We start from the raw sequence: 22,933 nt of genomic DNA on the forward strand, positions 1-22,933 counted from the left end.
ACTACATCTTTATCCATTCATCTGTTGAGGGGCATCTTGGCTCCTTCCACAGTTTGGCTATTATGGACATTTCTATTTAGTTTTATTCATTTTTAAATGTGTTTGTTAAAATAAAAAATAAACAAACAAGCAAAGAAAAAGCAGAATCAGACCTGTAAATACAGAGAAAAAAAGGATGATTGCCAGAAGGGAGGGGTGGAGGGATAAGAAAGAATGTGTGAAGGGGAGAGGGAGGTACAGGCTTCCAGTTATGGAATGAATAAGTCACAGACATAAAAGGTACAAGATAAGGAATATAGTCAATGATATTGTAATAACATTTTGTGGTAACATATGGTAACTACACTTGTGAGCATAGCACAGCATATAGCGTTGTCAAGTCACTATGTTGTATACCTGAAGCTAATGTAACATTGTGTTACAACCATACTCCAATTAAACTGAGTAAGGAAAAATTTAATTCCAAAGGTCTTAAACTTTGAAATACGATACTACCATAGTTATCTAAATAAGCAATAATAAGATAGAGAACCAGAATAGTATAAATATTATTGGAATATAAAGCCTTTAATGCTAATAACCAAAATATGATAAAAATAAAATCAATAGGGATGCCTGGGTGGTTCAGTCGTTAAGCATCTGCTTTTGGTTCAGGTCATGATCCCAGGGTCCTGGGATCGAGTCTTGCATCAGGCTCCTTGCTCAGTGGGGAGACTGCTTCTCCCTCTGCCTGCCATTCACCTGCTTGTGCTCTCTGTTGGTTGTTGTTGTTGTTGTTGCTTTTTCTGACAGTCTTACAATTTTGGGAAACAAAGTGGGGAGAATACATTCATGACTATAGAATAGTTTATAACTGCTTAGTCTGGGAATGATGGGTCTTCTCCCCTTGCCTTATAGAAAAGACAATCAAGACTATGAAATTTCTAGGGTCACATCTCTAAGTCACTGCAATTTAGAAAGAGGATTGAAGCCTGAGTTCATCATTGCTTCTCCCCTGGAGGCAGGGCTTCTAAGATAAATGGTCTGCAGGGGAAAAAAAAAAAAAAAAAAAAAAAAAAATATATATATATATATATAAACAACTATAATTAAACAAGAAGTAAGTTTCCCGTTTAACAAAGTGAAAAAAAAATTCCATAAAATTTGTACCCCCCCAAAAAAAGAAATAGCTACTTCTATAGATGTACTTTGGACCACAATGAATTAATAAAAGTATACAGTGCAATTTATTGTTATTGACTTAAGAACCAAGTTGGTAGTTTTGATATCATTAACATAATTAGCATAAGGATTTATATTTTTTGAATACTTATGTATTAGGCACTTTGTTAACATTTTTCCCTATATTATCTTTCTTACCCTTATAACAATAATGTGAGAAATATGATATTATTGCTCATTTGTGGTATTTAGTTTATATAATTAATATAAGAGAAACCATATAAAGTGTTAAAAGTTCTTAAAATTTGAATTTATATATTATAAATTATTATTTTAATATAAATTACTAAAACTTATTGAGTGCTTATACATATTCTGAGTCACTGAGACATGATGCCTGAATCAGAGGCTATAATTTAGTCAGAGTGAAAAGACATAAATGTGTTTAAAAAAACACAATTTTTATACATATGTTAATTTGTATTTTTGAAAACAGAGTAAGGAAAATGTATTTCTGTAAGAAATGTTCAAATATGCAACTGATGAATCATTAAACTCTACCTCTGAAAATAATAATAATACACTATAATAATAATAAAAGATAATAATACACTATATATTAATTAATTTTATTTTTTTAATTTTTATTTTTTTAAAGATTTTATTTATTTATTTGACAGAGACACAACGAGAGAGGGAACACAAGCAGGGGGAGTGGGAGAGGGAGAAGCAGGCTTCCGGCTGAGCAGGGAGCCCAAAGCAGGGCTCAATCCCAGGTCCCTGGGTTCATGACCTGAGCTGAAGGCAGACGCTTAACAACTGAACCACCCAGGTGCCCCTATTTTTTTTTATTTTTAAAGATTTTATTTATTTATTTGAGAGAGAGAGAGAAAGAGAGAGCACGAGTGGGGGGAGGGGTAGAGGGAGAGGAAGAAGCACGCTCCTCACTGAGCAAGGAGTCCTTGATGCCAGGGCTTGATCCCAGGATCATGACCTGAGCCAAAGGCAGATGCTTAACCAATGAGCCACCAGGTGCCCCTAATTGATTTTAAATTTAAATATATATATATATATTAAAATGATATAAACCAGAAAAAGTGAGAATATTGTTTTGTTTTGTTTTTATTTAAATTCAATTAGCCAACATAAGGAATAGTGCTGAAGATCATAGGGGAAGGGAGGGAAAACTGAGATGTTTGAATAATGTTCTCCCAAAATATTGCATTATGACAAATTATCTTTTTTTTATAGGTAAGAGAAGTGGTTATATATAGAAACAGAAACTATACTTATAGGTTACCTAATCAATAGACTGATGTTTTCCAATCATGCAGATATATGGTAATTCAGATAAAAACCCATGATAATCTGTTTTTTATTTTCAGTGTTTAATAAACTGTCCTTATCAAATAACTGGTTATATTCTAGCCTCTAGGACGAATTATAAAATTCTGGTAACCCTTTGTAATCATTTTCTCTTTCTTCTAGGTCCTTGTTTTCTGTCTCATTTACCTCATCATCTATATTGAAATTTGTTTAGTTCTTTACATATCTTTAAATTTTTCAGCTTATACTTAGTACATCTAATTTCTCTTTGCCTGGAATTTTCTCACTACGTTCTACCATATTTACCATGACCTCCATGACCTGAATAAATCCTTTCTTCTATAACCAGATTCTTAGCTATAGTAGTGTCTATGCAAATCCATTCTACTTTTATTGTACCTGTAAAGTCATAATATTTGCATTAATTTGTAATATCAGTTTTCCCAAATAAGCTAAACTCTAAATGGGACCTGGAACCATGTTTGTTCGATTAATATTGTATCTAAAACATTGAGCCCATTTCTTGTATGAATGGATTAATGAATGGATTGATGAACGATGTGAGAAAAATACTATATTGGGAGAAGAAATGTAACATTATTCTGTAAATGTGTACTTTAAGTGCCTAAGGAAAAACCCAGGGTATATATGATGAATTTAGGAGGACAGATAAATTTAGAATTTATGTCAGCTAGAAGGGTCAGAATTCAAGGTCTTTAAATTTATGAACATAATTTAGATTACTAAGTGGAGAAGGTGGTAGAGGAGAACATAGATCAGAGGGAAAAAAATTAAATGGAGTTAGATATCAAAAATTTAAAGAGAATCTTTACAAAGCATTAATGCCACAAAAACGTACAATATTGGAAAGTTTAAGCCACTTTGGAAAACAGTGTGGAGGTACCTCAGAAAATTAAAAGTAGAGCTACCCTATGACCCAGCAATTGCACTACAGGGTATTTACCCCAAAGACACAGATGTAGTGAAAAGAAGGGCCATATGCACCCCAATGTTCATAGCAGCAATGTCTGCAATAGCCAAACTGTGGAAAGAGCCAAGATGTCCTTCAACAGATGAATGGATAAAGAAGATGTGGTCCATATATACAATGGAATATTACTCAGCCATCAGAAAGGATGAATACCCAACTTTTACATCCACATGGATGGGACTGGAGGAGATTATGCTAAGTGAAATAAGTCAAGCAGAGAAAGTCAATTATCATATGGTTTCACTTATTTGTGGAACATAAGGAATAGCATGGAGGACATTAGGAGAAGGAAGGGAAAAATGGGGAGGGGGAATTGGAGTGAGAGATGAACCATGAGAGACTATGGACTCTGAGAAACAAACATGGTTTTAGAGGGGAAGGGGTGGGGGTATGGGTTAGCCTGGTGATGCGTATTAAGGAGGGCACGTACTGCATGGAGCACTGGGTGTTATACGAAAACAATGGATCGTGGATCACCACATCAAAAACTAATGATGTATTGTATGGTGATTAACATAATAAAATAAAATTTAAAAAAAAGAATAAAAAAATAGGGAGGGGGCCCCTGGGTGGCTCAGTCGGTTGAGTGTCCGGCTCTTGATCTCAGCTCAGGTGTTGATTTCAGGATCCTGAGTTCAAGCAGTATGGAGCCTATTTTTAAAAATTTTGAAAAATAAAATACAATAAAAATAGGTAGGGAAAAAAAAAAGAGTAGCATTATACCCCCAAAACAAATGATCCAGTAAAAAAATAATAGGCAGAAGATATGAATGGAAATGTTTCCACAGAAAACATGGAAATGGTAACACTCACATGAAAAGTTGTTAACATCACTCATTATCAGGGAAATAGAAATCAAAACAACAATGAAATATCACCTCATACCTGTCAGAATGGCTAAAATTAACAACAGAAGAAACAACAGGTGTTGGCTATGATGTGGAGAAAGGGGAACCCTGTTACACTGTTGGTGGGAAGGCAAAGTGGTGCAGTCACTCTTGAAAACATACGGAGGTTCCTCAAAAAGTTAAAAATAGAACTGCCCTATGACCCAGCAACTGCACTACTAGGTATTTACCCAAAGGAAACAAAAACACTGATTCAAAGGGATCATATAGCCCAATGTTTATAGCAGCACTATCAACAATAGCCAAATTATGGAAAGAGCCCAAATATCCATCAACTGATGAATGGATAAAGAAGATGTGATATATATATACACAATGGTATATTACACTATATATCTATATCTATATATCTATATCTATATCTATATCCACAAAAAGTGAAGTCTTACCATTTGCAATGAGATGGATGGAGCTACAGAGAACTATGCTAAGGAAGATAACTCAGTCTGAGAAAGACAAATATCATATGATTTCACTCATATGTGGAATTTAAGAAACAAAACAGATGAACATAGAGGAAAAAAGAAAAAAAAGAAAAAGAGAGGGAAACCAGAAAACAGACTCAACTGTAGAGGAGAACCTGAGGGTTGCTGGAGGGGAGGTGGGCAGGGGAATGGGTTAAATGTGTAATGCATATTAAGAAGTACACTTGTCCAGGTGAGCACAGGATGTTATATGTAAGTGATTAAACACTAAATTCTACACCTGAAACTATTACACTGTATGCTAACTAACTGGGATTTAAATAAAAACTTGGGGAAAAAAAGAACAATATTTCACTAATTAAATCATTCATTATAGGAATAACATCACAAAGATAGCAGAATAAGAGATCTTAGCCTCCATTCCCTTATAAAGCTCAACAGTTATACAGCTATGCACAAATAAAAATAGCTCTGAGGGAGCTCAGGGGTCCACTCAAAAAGCTTTATCAACACAGTAAAACAAACAAAAAACTTAAGAAAAACTGCAGAGAAAAAGTAAGAGGAAGCTTCATTTGGCCCGCATCCTCCCATAACCCAGGCTGGTACTCCTCAATGCCAAGAGGGAATTTTTTGAAAGTAAGTGGGGATAAATGATCATATTCTCCAATCTTTCAGAGCACTGCAGGAATGACCCATGTCAGTTTCACTCCACAGAGAGATTGGAAATGCTGAGACATCTACAGATAAGTAGGAACAAGGAAGAAAAACAGGGGTTACCAGTATACTGTACAGGACCCTAGTGGCCTTGCCCACTGATGGCCTCAGTAACCCTTGCAGATACAGCAGACCCTCATCCCAAGGTTTTATCACTGAGACAGTTGTCATGGATCCTAGGTAGAATACCCCAATGGCGTCTGCTGTTGAGGATACCAATGATTAGCATAACCACCACAGACACCCTACAGATTTTGAGGCCGTGATTGTTCTCCATAGATTTTTTCTTTTTTTTCTTTTATTTTCTTTTATTTATTTATTTATTTTTATTTTATTATGTTAGTCACTATACAGTACATCATTAGTTTTTGATGTGGTGATCCACGATCCATTGTTTTCGTATAACACCCAGTGCTCCATGCAGTACGTGCCCTCCTTAATACCCATCACCGGGCTAACCCATCCCCCTACCCACCTCCCCTCTAAAACCCTGTTTGTTTCTCAGAGTCCATAGTCTCTCATGGTTCATCTCTCACTCCGATTTCCCCCCCTTCATTTTTCCCTTCCTTCTCCTAATGTCCTCCATGCTATTCCTTGTTCCACAAATAAGTGAAACCATATGATAATTGACTTTCTCTGCTTGACTTATTTCACTTAGCATAATCTTCTCCAGTCCCATCCATGTGGATGTAAAAGTTGGGTATTCATCCTTTCTGATGGCTGAGTAATATTCCATTGTATATATGGACCACATCTTCTTTATCCATTCATCTGTTGAAGGACATCTCGGCTCTTTCCACAGTTGGGCTATTGAGGACATTGCTGCTATGAACATTGGGGTTCATATGGCCCTTCTTTTCACTACATCTGTGTCTTTGGGGTAAATACCCAGGAGTGCAATTGCTGGGTCATAGGGTAGCTCTATTTTTAATTTTCTGAGGCACCTCCACACTCTTTTCCAAAGTGGCTGTACGAACTTACATTCCCACCAACAGTGTAAGAGGGTTCCCCTTTCTCCACAACCTCTCCAACATTTGTTATTTCTTTCCCTGTCCATTTTTGCCATTCTAACTGGTGTAAGGTGGTATCTCAGTGTGGTTTTGATTTGGATTTCCCTGATGGCTAATGATGATGAACATTTTTTCATGTGTCTGTTAGCCATTTGTATGTCTTCTTCAGAGAAGTGTCTTTTCATGTCTTCCTCCCATTTTTTGACTTGATTATTTGTTTTTTGGGTGTTGAGTTTGAGAAGTTCTTTATAGATCTTGGACACCAGCCCTGTATGTGTAGTGTCATTTGCAAATATCTTCTCCCATTCTGTGGGTTGCCTCTTTGTTTTGTTGACTGTTTCCTCGGAATAAACCTAACCCAAGAGGTAAAGGATCTATACTCCAGGAACTACAGAACACTCATGAAAGAAATTGAAGAAGATACAAAAAGATGGAAGAACCTTCCATGCTCATGGATCAGAAGAATAAACATTGTTAAAATGTCTCTGCTACCCAGAGCAATCTATACCTTCCATGCCATCCCAATCAAAATTGCAATGACATTTTTCAAAGTGCTGGAACAAACAATCCTAAAATTTGTATGGAATCAGAGAAGACCCTGAATTGCCAAGGAAATGTTGAAAAAGAAAAACAAAGCTGGGGGCATCACGTTGTCCGATTTCAAGCGATATTACAAAGCTGTGATCACCAAGACAGCATGGTACTGGCACAAAAACAGACATACAGACCAATGGAACAGAATAGAGAACCTAGATATGGACCCTCAACTCTATGGTCAAATAATCTTCGACAAAGCAGGAAAAAAATATGCAATGGAAAAAAGACAGTCTCTTCAATAAATGGTGCTGGGAAAATTGGACAGCCACATGCAGAAGAATGAAACTCAACCATTCTCTAACACCATTCACAAAGATAAACTCAAAATGGATGAAAGATCCCAACGTGAGACAGGAATCCATCCAAATCTTAGAGGAGAACATAGGCAGTAACCTCTTCGGCATCGGCAATTTCTTTCAAGATACATCTCCAAAAGCTAGTGAAACAAAAGCAAAAATGAACTTTTGGGACTTTATCAAGATAAAAAGCTTCTGCACAGCAAAGGAAACAGTCAACAAAACACTTACCTTTCAATAACTTGGTAGCCTCCAAATTCTATATTCTTTTAGGTAAGGCCTTCATTGTCTCTAATCCACAGTGTACAATTTCATTTATAATGCTCTTTAAGAGAAAGTAATGATTCTTATTACAGATTTTGCTAATGTCCATGAAAAACAGCCAATACTGTAAATTTCCCATATTCATTCATCATTCATTCATTCAAGCACTCACAATATACTTTCAACTACTTACTATATGCCACTGTACTAAATGTTAAAATATCCAAGGTGAACAAAGTATCCATTCTGAATAATTTCACAAAGCATATGAGAAAGGCATAGTTATACTTGCATTGTAGACTAAGTGCAGAGTGTGTATATATTTATCATCTGCAGAGGACCCTAGAAGTCAGGGAAGGGAATTATATTTGCAGCCAGAGAGAACACAGAAATAACGGACTCCCATATTAGGCTTTAAAACTTCTATTTCATTTTACCTAAAGGAGAAAGGGGCAGAAAGGCATTTGTGGGAGAAGAAATTACATTTACAAATCTAACAGTGTTGAAAGAAAATATTATTTTTAGATCAGGAAAATAATCCCTGCCAAAACAAGAATACAATGTACATTCAGAAATAATTGGAAATAAAAGTTGAAAAAAATGTGGAAATAAAATAGTGTAAGATCCAATATACACACAAGCAGGCCCACCAGAAATACATAAGGGAATATAAGGGAAATGAAAAAAAAATGTCCTTTCCCTGGAAACAGAAAAAAAACACACAAATAATAAAATAGACTCATAAATTTTGAGAGTCCCATCCTCACACACACACACAGACTTATTTTGAGTGTCCAGTGGATCTTGTCCCAGGACTCTTTTTTCAGTGAACATCCTCTTCATCAATATTCTACCCTTCCTTCATGTAGGCTTCTAGTCAAGTAATCAGATTCTCTTTGGTGCATAAATCTTTCATATTTATTAGACAGACACATTGTGGGGAAATCATGTTTGCACTTAAACCGGGGTCATCCACTGAAAAGAAACAAAAACAAAATAACATTCTGTTTGAACAGAACAAAGTAGCACACATGTCCCTGATATCAGAGGACACCTTATTTAGATAACAATATTTTACCTAAAAAGTTTTAGCCAAGTTTGCACAGAAAACAATTACTTTTATTTGAAATACATCATCCTTTTAGTCTTAAAAGTCCTCTGGGAAAGCAAAGTTTTCTCTGCATATTGGAGTCTCAGAGGAACAGACTCATTAAAAAGTTTCAGGAGCACAGAAAGTGAAAACATGGCTCTTCCCCACCCAGCCATGCTCCCCGTGGGCAGGTGGGCTGTGGAGGTGCTTTCAAAACCATGTCAGCCTCTGAAACAATTCCTGTGGAAGGTTTGGGTCTGTGGAATTGTCCTGTATTACGTTGTCATCACAAGGGGTGGGACTGAGCATTTTTTATGGAACCCTAGTTCCTGAGCCCAAGAGCTCAGTGTCAAAAGCAAAAAAGTGGCACAAAGATGGGAATTTCTTCTGCTTTTCCTTCATCTAAATCATTTTTTATTGGGCGGGGGGCACTTCTTGTAAGACAGGATGATGGGGTGATAGAGGAAGAAGTTTTCTGTGTTGGAAAGAAGATGGGGGACTTCCTAAAGGTATTCCCTGTTTAAAAGTTTGTCCAGGAAGAACAAATGCACCCACACTTAACATTTTACGTTTGTTTGAAACTGAGATGCTAGGGAAGTTAGAAGAACATTGTATGATTAGATCTTAATTTGGCATTTTGTTGTAAGAAAGTCAGGATTGATTCAATTTAATGAGAAATAAACTTCCATACTCTCACACATTTTTCTTTGGGATTTCAAACATTGCTTCATTTCTAAAGTATCTACTTTGCCTCATTAGTTTCCTGAACCCCAACCCAAACATTCAATGTCTAGGTTTACTTCAAGACACATTCCTCAAATAGCTGTTCCGACTTTTATAGCAATCTTATCTATTCTGAGAGAGCTCCTCCCTCTCTCTCTCTTCATTGATCTCTCCCTCCCTCTGTCCCTCTGTCTCTCTCTGTCTCTCCCTCCCTCGCTTTCTGTCTCTCTCTGTCCCCCTCCCTCCCTCCCTCTCTCCCTCTCTTTCCTTCTCTCTCCCTTGCTCCCTCTCATCTCTATTTCTGATATCAATGCATGTTGTCTGAAATTAGATTATCAAGAACACTGCCTCACTTGTTGCTGCCACTAAAAATATTAAGTGACATTTTAATGTGTCACTTCGGTCTCCTGTCTACTTAACATTTCTTTGTAATGCTATCTTGTATTACGTATCTTGACAATCAGTTCTTAAAAGGAATTTAACATCAAGGATTACAGAAAAAGTATGCCCCATTTTATGTTTTAAAATTTTATTTATTTATTTGAGAACGAGCCAGAGGAGGAGCAGAGGTAGAGGGAGAAGCAGAGTCCCCGCTGAGCAGGGAGCCAGATCCTGGGATCATGACCTGAGGGGACACTTAACCAACTGAGCCACCCAGGCGCCCAAGTATGCCCCGTTTGAATATCACTTGTCAGTTAAGTTTCTTACCTTACAGCTACTCTACAGAATTAAATAAAAATAATTATAGGGGCATTTATAAAATTTGGGGTATTTATCTTAAATGGTTTTGCTCTGTCTAAATAATAGTATACTAGCTAATACTGCGAAATCATACTTAGTGTATTGCCTAAAAATAGACTCTTTAAAAATTAGAGATTATATTTTAAATATTTTAACCATTCCTGAACTAAAATCGAATCCTACCTTTTAGTTGTAATTGAATCTTAGTTATGAATAATTTTTCAGTATTGATTCCAATTAGGGGATTTGTTCTGTCGTTCCATTCATAATATTACAGACATTTCCTATAATTTATTTCTGATTACTTTATTTTAATAATACTCATATAATAGATTCTTTAATTCTCTCTGAAACATATAGAAAATATTGTGTCAAGTTCTCTTACTACCATGTTATTTTCATTTCTGCTTCTATTTCTAAAAGTTGTCTGCCTTGAATTTGATGTGATCTCTCATATCAAATAGTTTCATGATATTTTGATCTGTTTTTTTCTAATTTTGTGTCCCTTGCTTTGATAAAGATTTTTCTACCATTAATATTACAACACATATTTCAGTTTTTCACACGTGTTTCCTAAAACATTTATACCAATGCTTATATTTTTTACATCTTGAGCCATTTTATGTTGTGTGTGTTTCTGACAAACTGTATTGGGTTTACATTACAGTCCTAGAGGTATAACAGTACTAGGGAATATATTAATATTTATTGGTACAATTATTATTGTTAAGATATTATTATTTTCAAAATGTTTTTTGTGGGTTTTTTTTTTGTTTACTTTGTTATTGCAAAAGACGATTATGTTTATCTTTATCCCAGTTTTTTGTGTGTGTGTATGTGTGTGTGGAGGAAGTCAATTTTGATAACTGATTTCTGTCAAAGTTATATTGTCTCCCTCTCGGTATACTATTTTGCTTATTTTTTATATGATCATTTCTAAACTTGAGGATTCTTTGTGTACTTCTTCTGCCAAATTATTGTAAGTTATTTTTTTTCTTTTCTGTAACGAATTCAGACACAAACCTTTAATCATTACCTTGTCCCATCAAATATAATATTTCAAAAACATAATTAAAAATTACCAACAGTTTTGTAAATATTAACACATTATTTGTATAATTTTTTACACTACAAAATTTTCAAGAACAGATTCATTTCAACAGAATTTAGTACGGTGCAATGAAAAATAAAGGCTACGAAGGAAGGATGAGTTGAAATCTATAAAGATAATTGGAAGTTAAATAAAAAACTTTAAAAAAGTAATATTAAGTATACAAGGGAGGATAAGCTAATTTGCTTATTTTTCCACCTTAACTGGCAATTGGAGGGCTAGATCTCAGGTGGGAAAATCTGGCTGCCGTGAATGCCCACTGCCCATTGTGGCTCTCAAACTAACTGCACCACTGACTTGGGAGCTAGAGTCAGTGCCCTCCATGTGCCCTTTCAACATCCAGACAGACCAGATCCTATAAGACAAACACTGGAAATAAATTGCTTTTATATTTACATGTACCAACTAAATCTTTCATTGGTGTATTTTATCAGAACACTTACATGACAAAGTTCTTATTGAGAAAACATATAGTTGTAATTACATATTTGACATACCTCTGCAAGGATTTATGGAATATAAAAAGGAAAGAAGCTGGATTTTTTAAAAAGATTTTATTTATTTATTTATGAGATAGAAATAGAAATAGATAGATGATAGATAGATAGACGATAGATAGATAGGGCATAAGAGCAGGGGGAGGGGCAGGCAGAGGGAGAAACAGACTCCCCGCTGAGCAGGGAGCCTGATGCGCATGCAGGACTGGATCCCAGGAGCCGACTGAGCCACCCAGGTATCCCAAGAAGCTGGATTTTTGAAGGATATGTTATACCCAATCATAATATCAAATATCTTGATCAATTTTGCTAGGAAAAAAAGTTGTTAAAATAACTTATTTTAAATTTCTCCTAAATTTCTAAATTTAATGAATGATTCACCATACTTTTTTTTTTTCTCTGCTATCACTCTCTTTACAGTAAAAAGAGACATAAACATGGAAAGAGGCAATTGGACATTGGTGACCAAATTTATTCTTGTGGGGATACCAACCACCAGAGCCCTTGGGGGCCTCCTGTTCTTGATTTTTTTTATTGGCCTATTTGGTGACAGTCCTTGGAAACACCCTCATCATTACCCTGATTCTCCTGGATTACAGGCTTCACTCACCCATGTATTTCTTCCTCAGCAATCTCTCTTTCAGTGAAGTATTAACCACCCCCTGTGCTGTTCCCAAGATGCTGGCAGGCTTCCTGTCAGAAAGAGCATTTCATTTGGTGGATGCTTCACCCAGTCCTATTTCTACTTCCTCTCCAGATGCACTGAGTTTATCCTTTTTGCAGTCATGTCCTATGATCGCTATGTGGCCATTTGCAGCCTCCTTCAGTACCCTGTGATTATGACCAGCTCACTCTGTGTGCGTCTTGTTATCCTCTCATGGGTGGGTGGCTTTCTCCTCATTCTCCCATCCACTGTCCTTAAGGCTGGGCTGCCATACTGTGGCCCCAATGTGATCGATCACTTTTTCTGTGACAGTGACCCCCTTCTCCACTTGGCCTGTGCTGACATCCATGTCATTGAACTCTTGGACTTCCTCAGCTCACTTGTCCTGCTCCTCAGCTCCCTCTCCCTCACCTTGGTCTCCTATGTTTACATCATCTCCACCATTCTGAAGATACCCTCAGGGCAAGGTCAACACAAAGCCTTTGCCACCTGTGCCTCTCACTTCACTGTGGTCTCCATGGGCTATGGGATTTCCATTTTTGTCTATGTCCGACCCTCCCAGAAGAGCAGCCTGCATCTTAATAAGATCCTCTTTATCCTCTCTAGTGTCATCACACCACTCCTGAATCCCTTCATCTTCAGTCTACAGAATGAAACCATGAAAGATGCACTGAAGGACAGCTTGGTCAAGGGCCAGAACTTCCTCAAGAGGATGAAGGCCAAGTGACATGATCTTTGAGAATCATCTTACTCCTTGGATCCCCAGCTTCATCAATGATTCCAGCAATGTCCCATGATGTATATAGATTAACGATAGTGTAAGTTATGAAAGTATTTTGACTTCATAATAAAATATACTCGTTTCCTGTGCATGTTAGATTTTGAAGATTTTATTTCAATACTTAAAATTTTCATTTGTAGGTGGTAATAAAGATAACGGTGGGTAGGAATAATAGAAGTAGTATTCACTAAAAACTCAATTTCAGATATCACTTGGTTGGAAATGCATATATTATATATAATAGATATAGAAAATAAAAGTTTTAGAACACTTTTACACCCAAAACACACGCATATACAGGAATTCAACCTTGGAATAGGATTTAAATGTTTTAATGGGCTGAAAGTTTAACTTACATTGGAATAACATGCACATTAGTAATTTTGCTTTATTATTCATTTCAGTTCAATTTTATTTATGTAATTTCTATTTAGATTAAAAGCTTCTAAAAAATTACTTAAAGATGTATATATTCCACAGTTTCTTCTAGTACAAGTATTTTATAATTTAATGTTACTGTTAGGAAAATCTACTACATTTACATTGAGGGAAGGACTACATGATAGATGGTAAGGAGCCAATGCATGGAAAGAGCAAGTAACAGATAGGGATTTATCATGGACAAAGAGTGGAACATACTTTGCATAATCCAGGAAATAATCATTTGACAACTGGCAATATTATAAATTCTGCTTTTGAACAAATGATGCTCATATAAGCTGCTGATTAGAGATAGAAGAGAAATGGGAAATTGATCAGAAAGAGAGATTTGTATGAATCATCTGAACTAAAAAATAGAGGGAAACAAAGAAAGAAAGACGAGTAGCACCACAATTTGACATGCTTCATTCTATGTGTATTTATAGTTCCAGAGTAGAAAAAGGTGAACTATGGGAAAAAAAAGTATGAAGAAATAAGGCTTAAATAATCCCCAATTCAGATTTTAAAAGGGGCAGATTTCCACAAAGGAAAAAAAAAAAGGATAGGAAAACTCAAACAAGATCTTTATAAAATTAACAACATCTAGGCACATGCTAGTCCAAAGGGTATATTGAATATGGAGCAAAACAACAAAAAGTCACTGAGTTTCCATCAAAATTTGGTAGACAGATGACAACAGAAAGACATGTTTCAAGGGCTGAAAAAATAAAAACAAATGAAAAACAAAGACAAACTCTGGAATTCAAACATCCATGTCCTTCACGAATTATGACAAAATAAGACTTTCCTGATTAAAATAAAATAAACAACAACAAAAAAAAGCAGAAATAATTGATCACCAGCATATGTAGATGACAGGAATGTTAAAAGATATCTTCAGGCTGATAGGAAATTATTCCAAATGGGAATTTGGATTCATTAAGTTGAGCAAAATCCCCAGAAATGGTTAATAAGCTAACAAATATGAAAGATTTTGCCTTTTGTTCATCATGTCATTTAAAAAACAAGTATAAACATAAAAAGCATAAAATTATCTAATGTGCAATGACAGAATTAATGTATATGATAAAAGTTGACTAATGATTATTATATTTGTGGAATAGGAAATAGGACAAGGAAGTGTAAGCAGGTTTTAGGAAGTGGAACCTAGAAATCTCATGGTGGTTTTGGAGGGAAGAGGCAAGGAAGAAATATGGAGTGTACAGTGACACCATGTAGAAGAAATGACAGGGAACACTAAAAGAACGTGTCATTAAAAAATAAAAATAGAAAGTAAAATAATGTGTCATTAACAAACAAACAAACAAAAGACAGGGAAGGATAAACTGAGGAACAATAGCAGTAACCATCAGGATGAAAGGAAAATAAGTAATCAGGTAGATTCAAAGCCTGAAACAGAAATTTAATCAAATAGGAATGGACTTCAAGCACCAAACACCAAATAAAGGCAGAGATTGTCAGTCGGATAAAAAAGAACTTGATTCACACAGTCTTCAAAAGACGCACTCTAAAGAAAGAGGCACACTAAAGAAAGTGAAGTATAGAATAAAGAAGCTATTCTATGGGCATAGTAAGCAAAGGGATAATGGAATAACCAGTGATATTAACCAAATACATTTCAAGGTGAAGATTATTGCAAGAGGTAATCAAGAGTATTACATGATGGGAAAAGGAGACAGTTTCAAGAAAGTAATAATATTCCAAATTATGTAACAATGTAACAGAGCATCCAGTTCATAAAGCCAAAATTTGTAGAATTTCAAGGAAAGCTCACTGACCCACAATCCTAGTCAGAATTTTTAATATGTTCTCTCTCAGTGATTGATAAACACTAAGTAATTATCAGTAAAAATATCAGTAAGTATATAAAATTTCTAAATACTATCAAACAATCTGATCCAATTAAACATTAAAACAACACACTATCTTCAGAACAGACACTCTATTCATAGAGAAGGAAAAAATTGTCCTGTGCCCTTTTAGCATCTCTGGCTGGTCCTAAGAATTAACTTGACATAAACCAGATTAACAGGAGAAAAGCATACAAGTTTCACTGAATTTTTACCACACATGAGCGCCTTCACAAGACAATAATTCTCAGTGTAGTTCAAAAGAAAGAAATCATATGAAGCATATGTCCTAATATTGGAGTTAAATTAGAATTCAATAAATCACCAAAGAATTTGGAATTAAGTAAACATTTCTAAATAAGGTTTGGGTGTAAGAAAAAATAAAAAACATCATAGAAAATACCTTGAATGCATTTTTTTTTTATTGACAACAAAAGCACAAGACATCTATGGCATGTTTCTAAAGTAGGACTTCATGGTGAAATTATAACTTCAAATGCCTTCATCAGAGTAACAGACTGAAAATAAATTATGCAAATTTCCACGTAATATACCCGGAAGAGCATACTTTACCAAAAGTAGGTAACAGAAAACAATAATACAGATAAATACTGAAATCAAAAGGAGAAATTGGAGGACAGATGTAATATATTGAAAAAACTGAAAACAATAAAGAAAGAAAAAAGAAGTCAATAATAAAATAATTGAGATACAAAACCCAATGGATAAGATTCACTTCAATCTCAACCAAATTCAAGCATAATTTTTGGAAAAAATAATAAGCTAATTATAAAAATGTATATAAAAACAGAATTAAGAATAATGGAGAATCTTGGAAAATTTTTAAATGAAATCTCTCGGATTTAAAAGATTTACACTATCTTATATTAAGGTTTACTCTATAGCTCCAGTAAGGAAACATTGTAGATTTGGTGTTAAGTGTAACTAGATAATCAAAGCAGAATAAAAGGTGCGGAAATAGACCTATGTCTTCTTGTATAGTCTTACCCTTTATATATAGACATAAATTATTTTTTTGCACGTGAAATGCAGTAGAGATGAGATGTTCTTCAATAAGTTTGCTTAAATATTTTTGTCCGTGATATATTTTTTTCCTATACCTTTCCTAAATTTTTCCCAGCTTTACTGAAATATCATTGATATACCTTCGTAACTTTAAGGTATATGCCATGATGACCTGGTAAACATATATTGTGAAATGATTACTATAATAAGGTTAGCTGACACCTCTATTCCCTCAAATAATTACCATTTTTTTATAGCAATAACATTTAAAAATTTAAAAGTTTAAAAAAAAAAGATTTTATTTATTCATTTGAGAGAGAGAGAGCACAGCAGGGTTGAGGGGCAGAGGGAGAGGCAGACTCCCCACTGAGCTGGGAGCCCGATGTGGGACTCGATCCCGGGACTGGGATCATGACCTGAGCCGAAGGCAGTCGCTTAACAAACTGAGCCACCCCGGTGCCCCTTAAAGTCAACTTTTAAAACAACTTTCACATATATGATACAGTATTGTTAATTATAGTCACCATGCTACACATTTGATGTCAGGACCTGAGGCCTCTTACAGGTGGAAGTATGTGTCATGTGACCAACATCTGCCTCTTTTCCACATTCCCAGACCCTGGCAGCCGACATTCTAATCTGGTTTTTTGACTTTAGATTTTTTTGGACTCCACATATAAGTGAGACCATGTAACATTTGTTTTCGTCTGTCTGACTTTTTCACTTTTCATAATGCACTAAATAATAATTAATGTTGTAAATGGCAGGATTCCCTCTTGTTTATGACTGAATAATATTCTGTTATGTATTTATATACCACATTTTCTTTATCCACTTAACTATCAGTGGAAACATAGGTTGTTTCCATAACTCGGCTGTTGTGATTAATGCCCCAGTACAGATATCTCTTAATGATTTTATTTCTTTGGATATATAACCATAAATGAGATTACTGAGTTACATGCTAGTTTCTATGTTTAGTTTTTTCTTAGACTCTGCACAATGTTTTCCTTAGTGAATATAACAACTTACTTTCCCACCAACATTGCACAGTTTCCTTTTTCTCCACATCCTAGACAACACTTGTTAGCTCTTGTCTTTTGAATAGTAGCTATTCTAACAGGCAAAAAGTGATATTTCACTGTGGTTTTGGTAACATTTCCCTGATGATTAGTGTTTGGAGTCTAGGCCCAGGGGTTGGACTGGTCTGAGGTAGGCTGGGGTTTCTGGCCATGGGACCTGGCCTGATTCTGGGATAGGTTGAAAGCATGGGTCTGTGGTAGTTGGCTTGGCACTGGGTTCAGCTAGAGGCCTAGTTTGCAGCTGCCTAGCTGGAATCTGGGTTAGCAGGGACTGATTTGGAGCTAGCAAACACAGGAACCACTTGGGCTGCAGGAGCTGGCCAATGCCAGGTGGTCCAGGAACATGAGTTCATGGATGGTAGCTGCCTATGGATCATGAGAGCTGTCTGAGGCTGCAGGAGCCTCATGCCCTCACAGGAGCTGGTATGCGCTGTGATGAACCAGAGGCTTGGGTTAGCAGGAAACTTCAGAGGGCCACCTAGGACCATGGGGTTCATACTGGTGCTGGAGTCAGCTGTGGTGAAGTCAGGCAGTCACTTTCTCTCCTCCCTTGGGGAAGGGGTTGCTGTTCTGCCCTGGGCTACCCAGGTAGGGGGGGAAGAATGATAGAGGTAATGGGAAGCTACCTTTCCTACCTTCATTAATGTATCTTTTCTGATTTCGGTGCTTCATCCGGGAGCTGGAATTCCTCACCTGGAATTCTTGGCTCTTGTGTAAGTATTTTTAGGTATAGATAGTTCTTCAAAAAGATGTTTCAAGGTTAAGGGGCAATGAGTTTTAAAAATTTCTGAGCCACGTTTTTGTTAATGTCACTTCTTCCTCATGATGCATTGATTAGTATCTTTCCCCATTAAATTGTCTTCCCCCATTTGTCAGAGATCACTGTTTAAGAATGTGCAGGTCTGGGCGCCTGGGTGGCTCAGTTGGTTAAGTGACTGCCTTCGGCTCAGGTCATGATCCTGGAGTCCTGGGATCGAGTCCCACATCGGGCTCCCTGCTCAGCAGGGAGTCTCCTTCTCCTTCTGACCCTCCCCCCTCTCATGCTCTCTCTATCTCATTCTCTCTCTCAAATAAATAAATAAAATCTTTAAAAAAAAAGAATGTGCAGGTCTATTTCCGCACCTTTTATTCTGCTTTGATTATCTAGTTACACTTAGCACCAAATCCACAATGTTTCCTTACTGGAGCTATAGAGTAAACCTTAATATAAGATAGTGTAAATCTTCTAAATCTGAGAGATTTCATTTAAAATTTTTTCCAAGATTCTCCATTATTCTTAATTCTGCTTTTTATGTACATTTTTATAAGTAGCTTATTAATTTTTCCAAAAATTATGCTTGAATTTGGTTGAGATTGAAGTAAATCTTATCCATTGGGTTTTGTATCTCAATTATTTTATTGTTGACTTCTTTTTTTCTTTCTTTATTGTTTTCAGTTTTTTCAATATATCACATTTGTCCTCCAACTTCTCATTTTGTCCACAGATTTTTAAAAATATTTTATTCAAATTCAGGTTAGTTAACAGATAGTGTGTTATTAATTTCAGGGGTAGAATTTAGTGATTCATCACTTGCACATAACACCCAGTGCTCATTACATCAAGTGCCCTCCTTAATGCCCATCATCCAGTTACCCCAACCCCACCCTCCCCTCCAGCACCCCTCAGCTTGTTCCCTATAGTTAAAAGTCTTATGGTTTGCCTCCCTCTGTCCTTATTTTATTTTTCCTTCCCTTCCCCTACGTTCATCTGTTTTGCTTCTTAAATTTCACATGTGTGAAATCATATGGATTATCTTTCTCTGACTGACTTTTCTTGCTTAGCATAATATACTCTAGTTCTATCCACCCTGTTACAAATAACAAGACTTCATTCTTTTTTATGGCTGAGTAATATTCCATTACATATCTATATCTATCATCTATCTATCTCACATCTTCTTTATCCATTCATCAGTCGATGGACACCTGGGTTGTTTCCATATTTTTGCTATTGTGGACATTGCGGCTATAAACATTGGAGTGCATGTGCCCCTTCAAGTCATTATGTATGTATCCTTTGGATAAATACCTAGTAGTGCAATTGGGGGATCATAGGGTAGCTCTATTTTTAACTTTTTGAGGAACCTCCATACTGTTTTCCAGAGTGGCTGCAGCAGTTTTCATTCCACCCAACAGTGTAAGAGGGTTCCCCTTTCTCCACATCCCTGCCAACATCTGTCATTTCCTGACTTGTTAATTTTAGCCATTCTGACTGGTGTGAGGTGGTATCTCATTGAGGTTTTGATTTGGATTTCCCTGATGATGAGTGATGTTGAGCATTTTTTCATGCGTTTGTTAGCCATTTGTATGTCATCTTCGATTTTTTTGTTTTTCTGGGTGTTGAGTTTGATAAGTTCTTTATACATTTTATTTTTTTAGGATTTATTTATTTATTTATTTATTTATTTATTTATTTATTTATTTGACAGAGAGAGAGCACAAGCAGGGGAAGTGAAAGAGGGAGAAGCAGGCTCCCTTGCTGAGCAGGGATTCCAATGCGGGGCTCGATCCCAGGACCCTGAGATCATGAGCTGAGCTGAAGACAGCTGCTTAACTGACTGAGCCACCCAGGCACCCCAGTTCTTTATAGATTTTAGATATTAGCCCTTTATCTGATATGTCACTTGCAAATATCTTCTCCCATTCTATAGTTTGCCTTTTAGTTTTGTTGATTGTTTCCTTTGCTGTACAGAAGCTTTTTATCTTGAAGTCCCAATATTTCATTTATGCTTTTGTTTCCCTTGCCTCCAGCAATGTATCCAGTTAGAAGTTGCTGCATCTGAGTTCAAAGAGATTGCTGCCTGTATTCTCCTCTAGGATTCTGATGGTTTTCTGCCTCACATTTAGGTCTTCTACCCATTTTGAATTAATTTTTGTTTATGGTGTAAGAAAGTGGTCCAGTTTCATTATTCTGTATGTTACTGCCCAATTTCCCCAACAACATTCATTGAAGAGCCTGTTGTTGTTTTGTTTGTTTGTTTGCTTTTCCCATTGGATATTCTTTCCTGCTTTGTTGAAGATTAGTTGACCATATAGTTGAGGGTCCATGTCTGGGCTCTCTATTCTGTTCCACTGAGCTATGTGTCTGCTTTTATGCCAGTACACACTATCTTAATGATTACAGTTTGTAATACAGCTTGAAATCCAGAATTATGATGTATCCAGCTTTTGTTTTCTTTTTCAACATCACTTTGGCTATTCAGGGTCTTTACTGGTTCCATACAAATTTTAGAATTGTTTATTCTAGCTCTGTGAAAAATGCTGGTGTTATTTTGGTAGAGATTGCTTTAAATGTATAGATTGCTTTGGGTAGCATAGACATTTTAACAGTATTTTTTTTTCCAATCCATGATCATGGAATGTTTTTCCATTTCTTTGTATCTTCCTCAGTTTCTTTTGTAAGTGTTCTATAGTTTTTAGAATACAGATCTTTAACTTCCTTGGTTAGGCTTATTCCAAGGTATCTTATGTTTTTTTGGTGCAATTGTAAATGGGATAAATTCATTGATTTCTCCTTCTGCTTCTTCATTATTGGTGTATATAAATGCAAATGACTTCTGTGCATTGATTTTCTATCCTGTGACTTTGCTGATTTCCTATATCAGTTCTAGCAGTTTTTTGATAGAGTCTTTCTGGTTTTCTACATAAAGTATCATGTCCTCTGTGAAGAGTGAAAGATTGACTTCTTCCTTGCTGATTTGGATGTCTTTTATTTCTTTTTGTTGTCTAATTGCTGAGGATAGGGCTTCCAGTATTATGTTGAACAACAATGGTGAGGGTGGACATCCCTGTCATGTTCCTGATCTTAGGGGAAAATCTCTCAGCTTTTCCCCATTGAGGATGATATTCGTTGTGGGTCTTTCATATATTGCCTTTATTATGTTGAGATATGTTCCTTCTGTCCCTACTTTCTTGAGAGTTTTTATCAAGAAAGGATGCTGTAGTTTGTCAAATGCTTTTTCTGAATCTATTGAGAGGATCATATGATTCTTATCCTTTCTTTTATTAATGTGGTACATCATGTTGATTGATTTGCAGATGTTGAACCACCCTTGCAGCTCAAAAATAAATCCCACTTGGTCACAGTGATTTTAATATACTGTCGGATCTGATTAGCTAGTATCTTGTTGATAATTATTGCATCCACATTCATTAGGGATATTGGTCTGTAATTCTCCTCGGTAGTGGGGTCTTTGGTTTTGGGATCAAGGTAATGCTGGCCTCATATGAGTTTGGTAGTTTTCCTTCCACTTCTATTTTTTGCAAGAGTTTCAGAAGAATAGGTATTAATTCTTCTTTAAATCTCTGGTAGAATTCTTCTGGGAAGCCATCTGGCCCTGAACTCTTGTTTGTTGGGAGATTTTTGATTACTGCTTCAATTTTCTTCACTGGTTATGGGTCTGTTCAGGTTTCCTATTTCTTCCTGTTTCAGTTTTGGTAGTTTATATGTTTCTAGGTATTTATCCATTTCTTCCAGATTGTCCATAGATTTAAATTTATATCAATTAACACTATCATTTACTTTGAGGTTTATTTACCTATTGAATTGAAGATTTCTGTTAGTTTTCTGTAGATTAGTTTTACCCTATTACCATTTCATAGAATTCTTCCTGGCATGTATTTTATGCTAAAAATGTTAAATCAATGGGTAATAAGACAAAGTTATATTTCTTAAATTGAAAGTCATAAATTATTTTTTTTCTTTTTAATGGCATTCAACTCAGTTTAGGTAGTTTTTTGTAGTGACAAATTTTTATCTTACTGCTTGAAAATTTGGCCAAAAATTCTAAAGGCTGTTGTAGTTACTGGGATAGATTAATGGTGCCCTGAAAACAACAATGAAAATAATTCTGTGTTCTGTACAAAATGCCTTAAATTGCTGAGCTCTCTGATTGCCAATGGAATATTCTTTTAAAAAGGGTATCACCTTGGGGTGCCTGGGTGGCTCAGTAGTTAAGTGTTTGCCTTTGGCTCAGGTCATGATCCCAGGGTCCTGGGATCGAGCCCCGCATCGGGCTCCCTGCTCCACAGAAAGCCTGCTTCTCCCTCTCCCACTCCCCCTGCTTGTGTTCCCTCTCTCACTGTGTACCTCTCTGTCAAATAAATAAATAAAATCTTTAAAAAAAGGATATCACCTTCTCACAAACAAATCTGAGTCACTTGTATATCATCAATTAAGTCCCAAGAGAGATACAC

The 22,933-nt window shown here is 36.0% G+C and overlaps 1 protein-coding gene across 1 annotated transcript; it reads left to right on the forward strand.

Moving 5' to 3' along the window:
• The first annotated feature begins 12,639 nt into the window (after positions 1-12,639).
• On the forward strand, positions 12,640-13,245 carry LOC118527719 (olfactory receptor 6J1-like). Its single transcript, XM_036079674.1, has one exon. The coding sequence runs from the start codon at positions 12,640-12,642 to the stop codon at positions 13,243-13,245; it is 606 nt and encodes a 201-aa protein (XP_035935567.1).
• Positions 13,246-22,933: the final 9,688 nt, after the last annotated feature.

This window comes from Halichoerus grypus, chromosome 2 (genome assembly GCF_964656455.1).
Source record: "Halichoerus grypus chromosome 2, mHalGry1.hap1.1, whole genome shotgun sequence".
NCBI classification, from domain to species: Eukaryota; Metazoa; Chordata; class Mammalia; order Carnivora; family Phocidae; genus Halichoerus; species Halichoerus grypus.

Excerpts from the sequence above, each read along its gene's own strand:
- LOC118527719 (XM_036079674.1), top strand. The coding sequence starts at position 12,640 with ATGTCCTATGATCGCTATGTGGCCATTTGCAGCCTCCTTCAGTACCCT.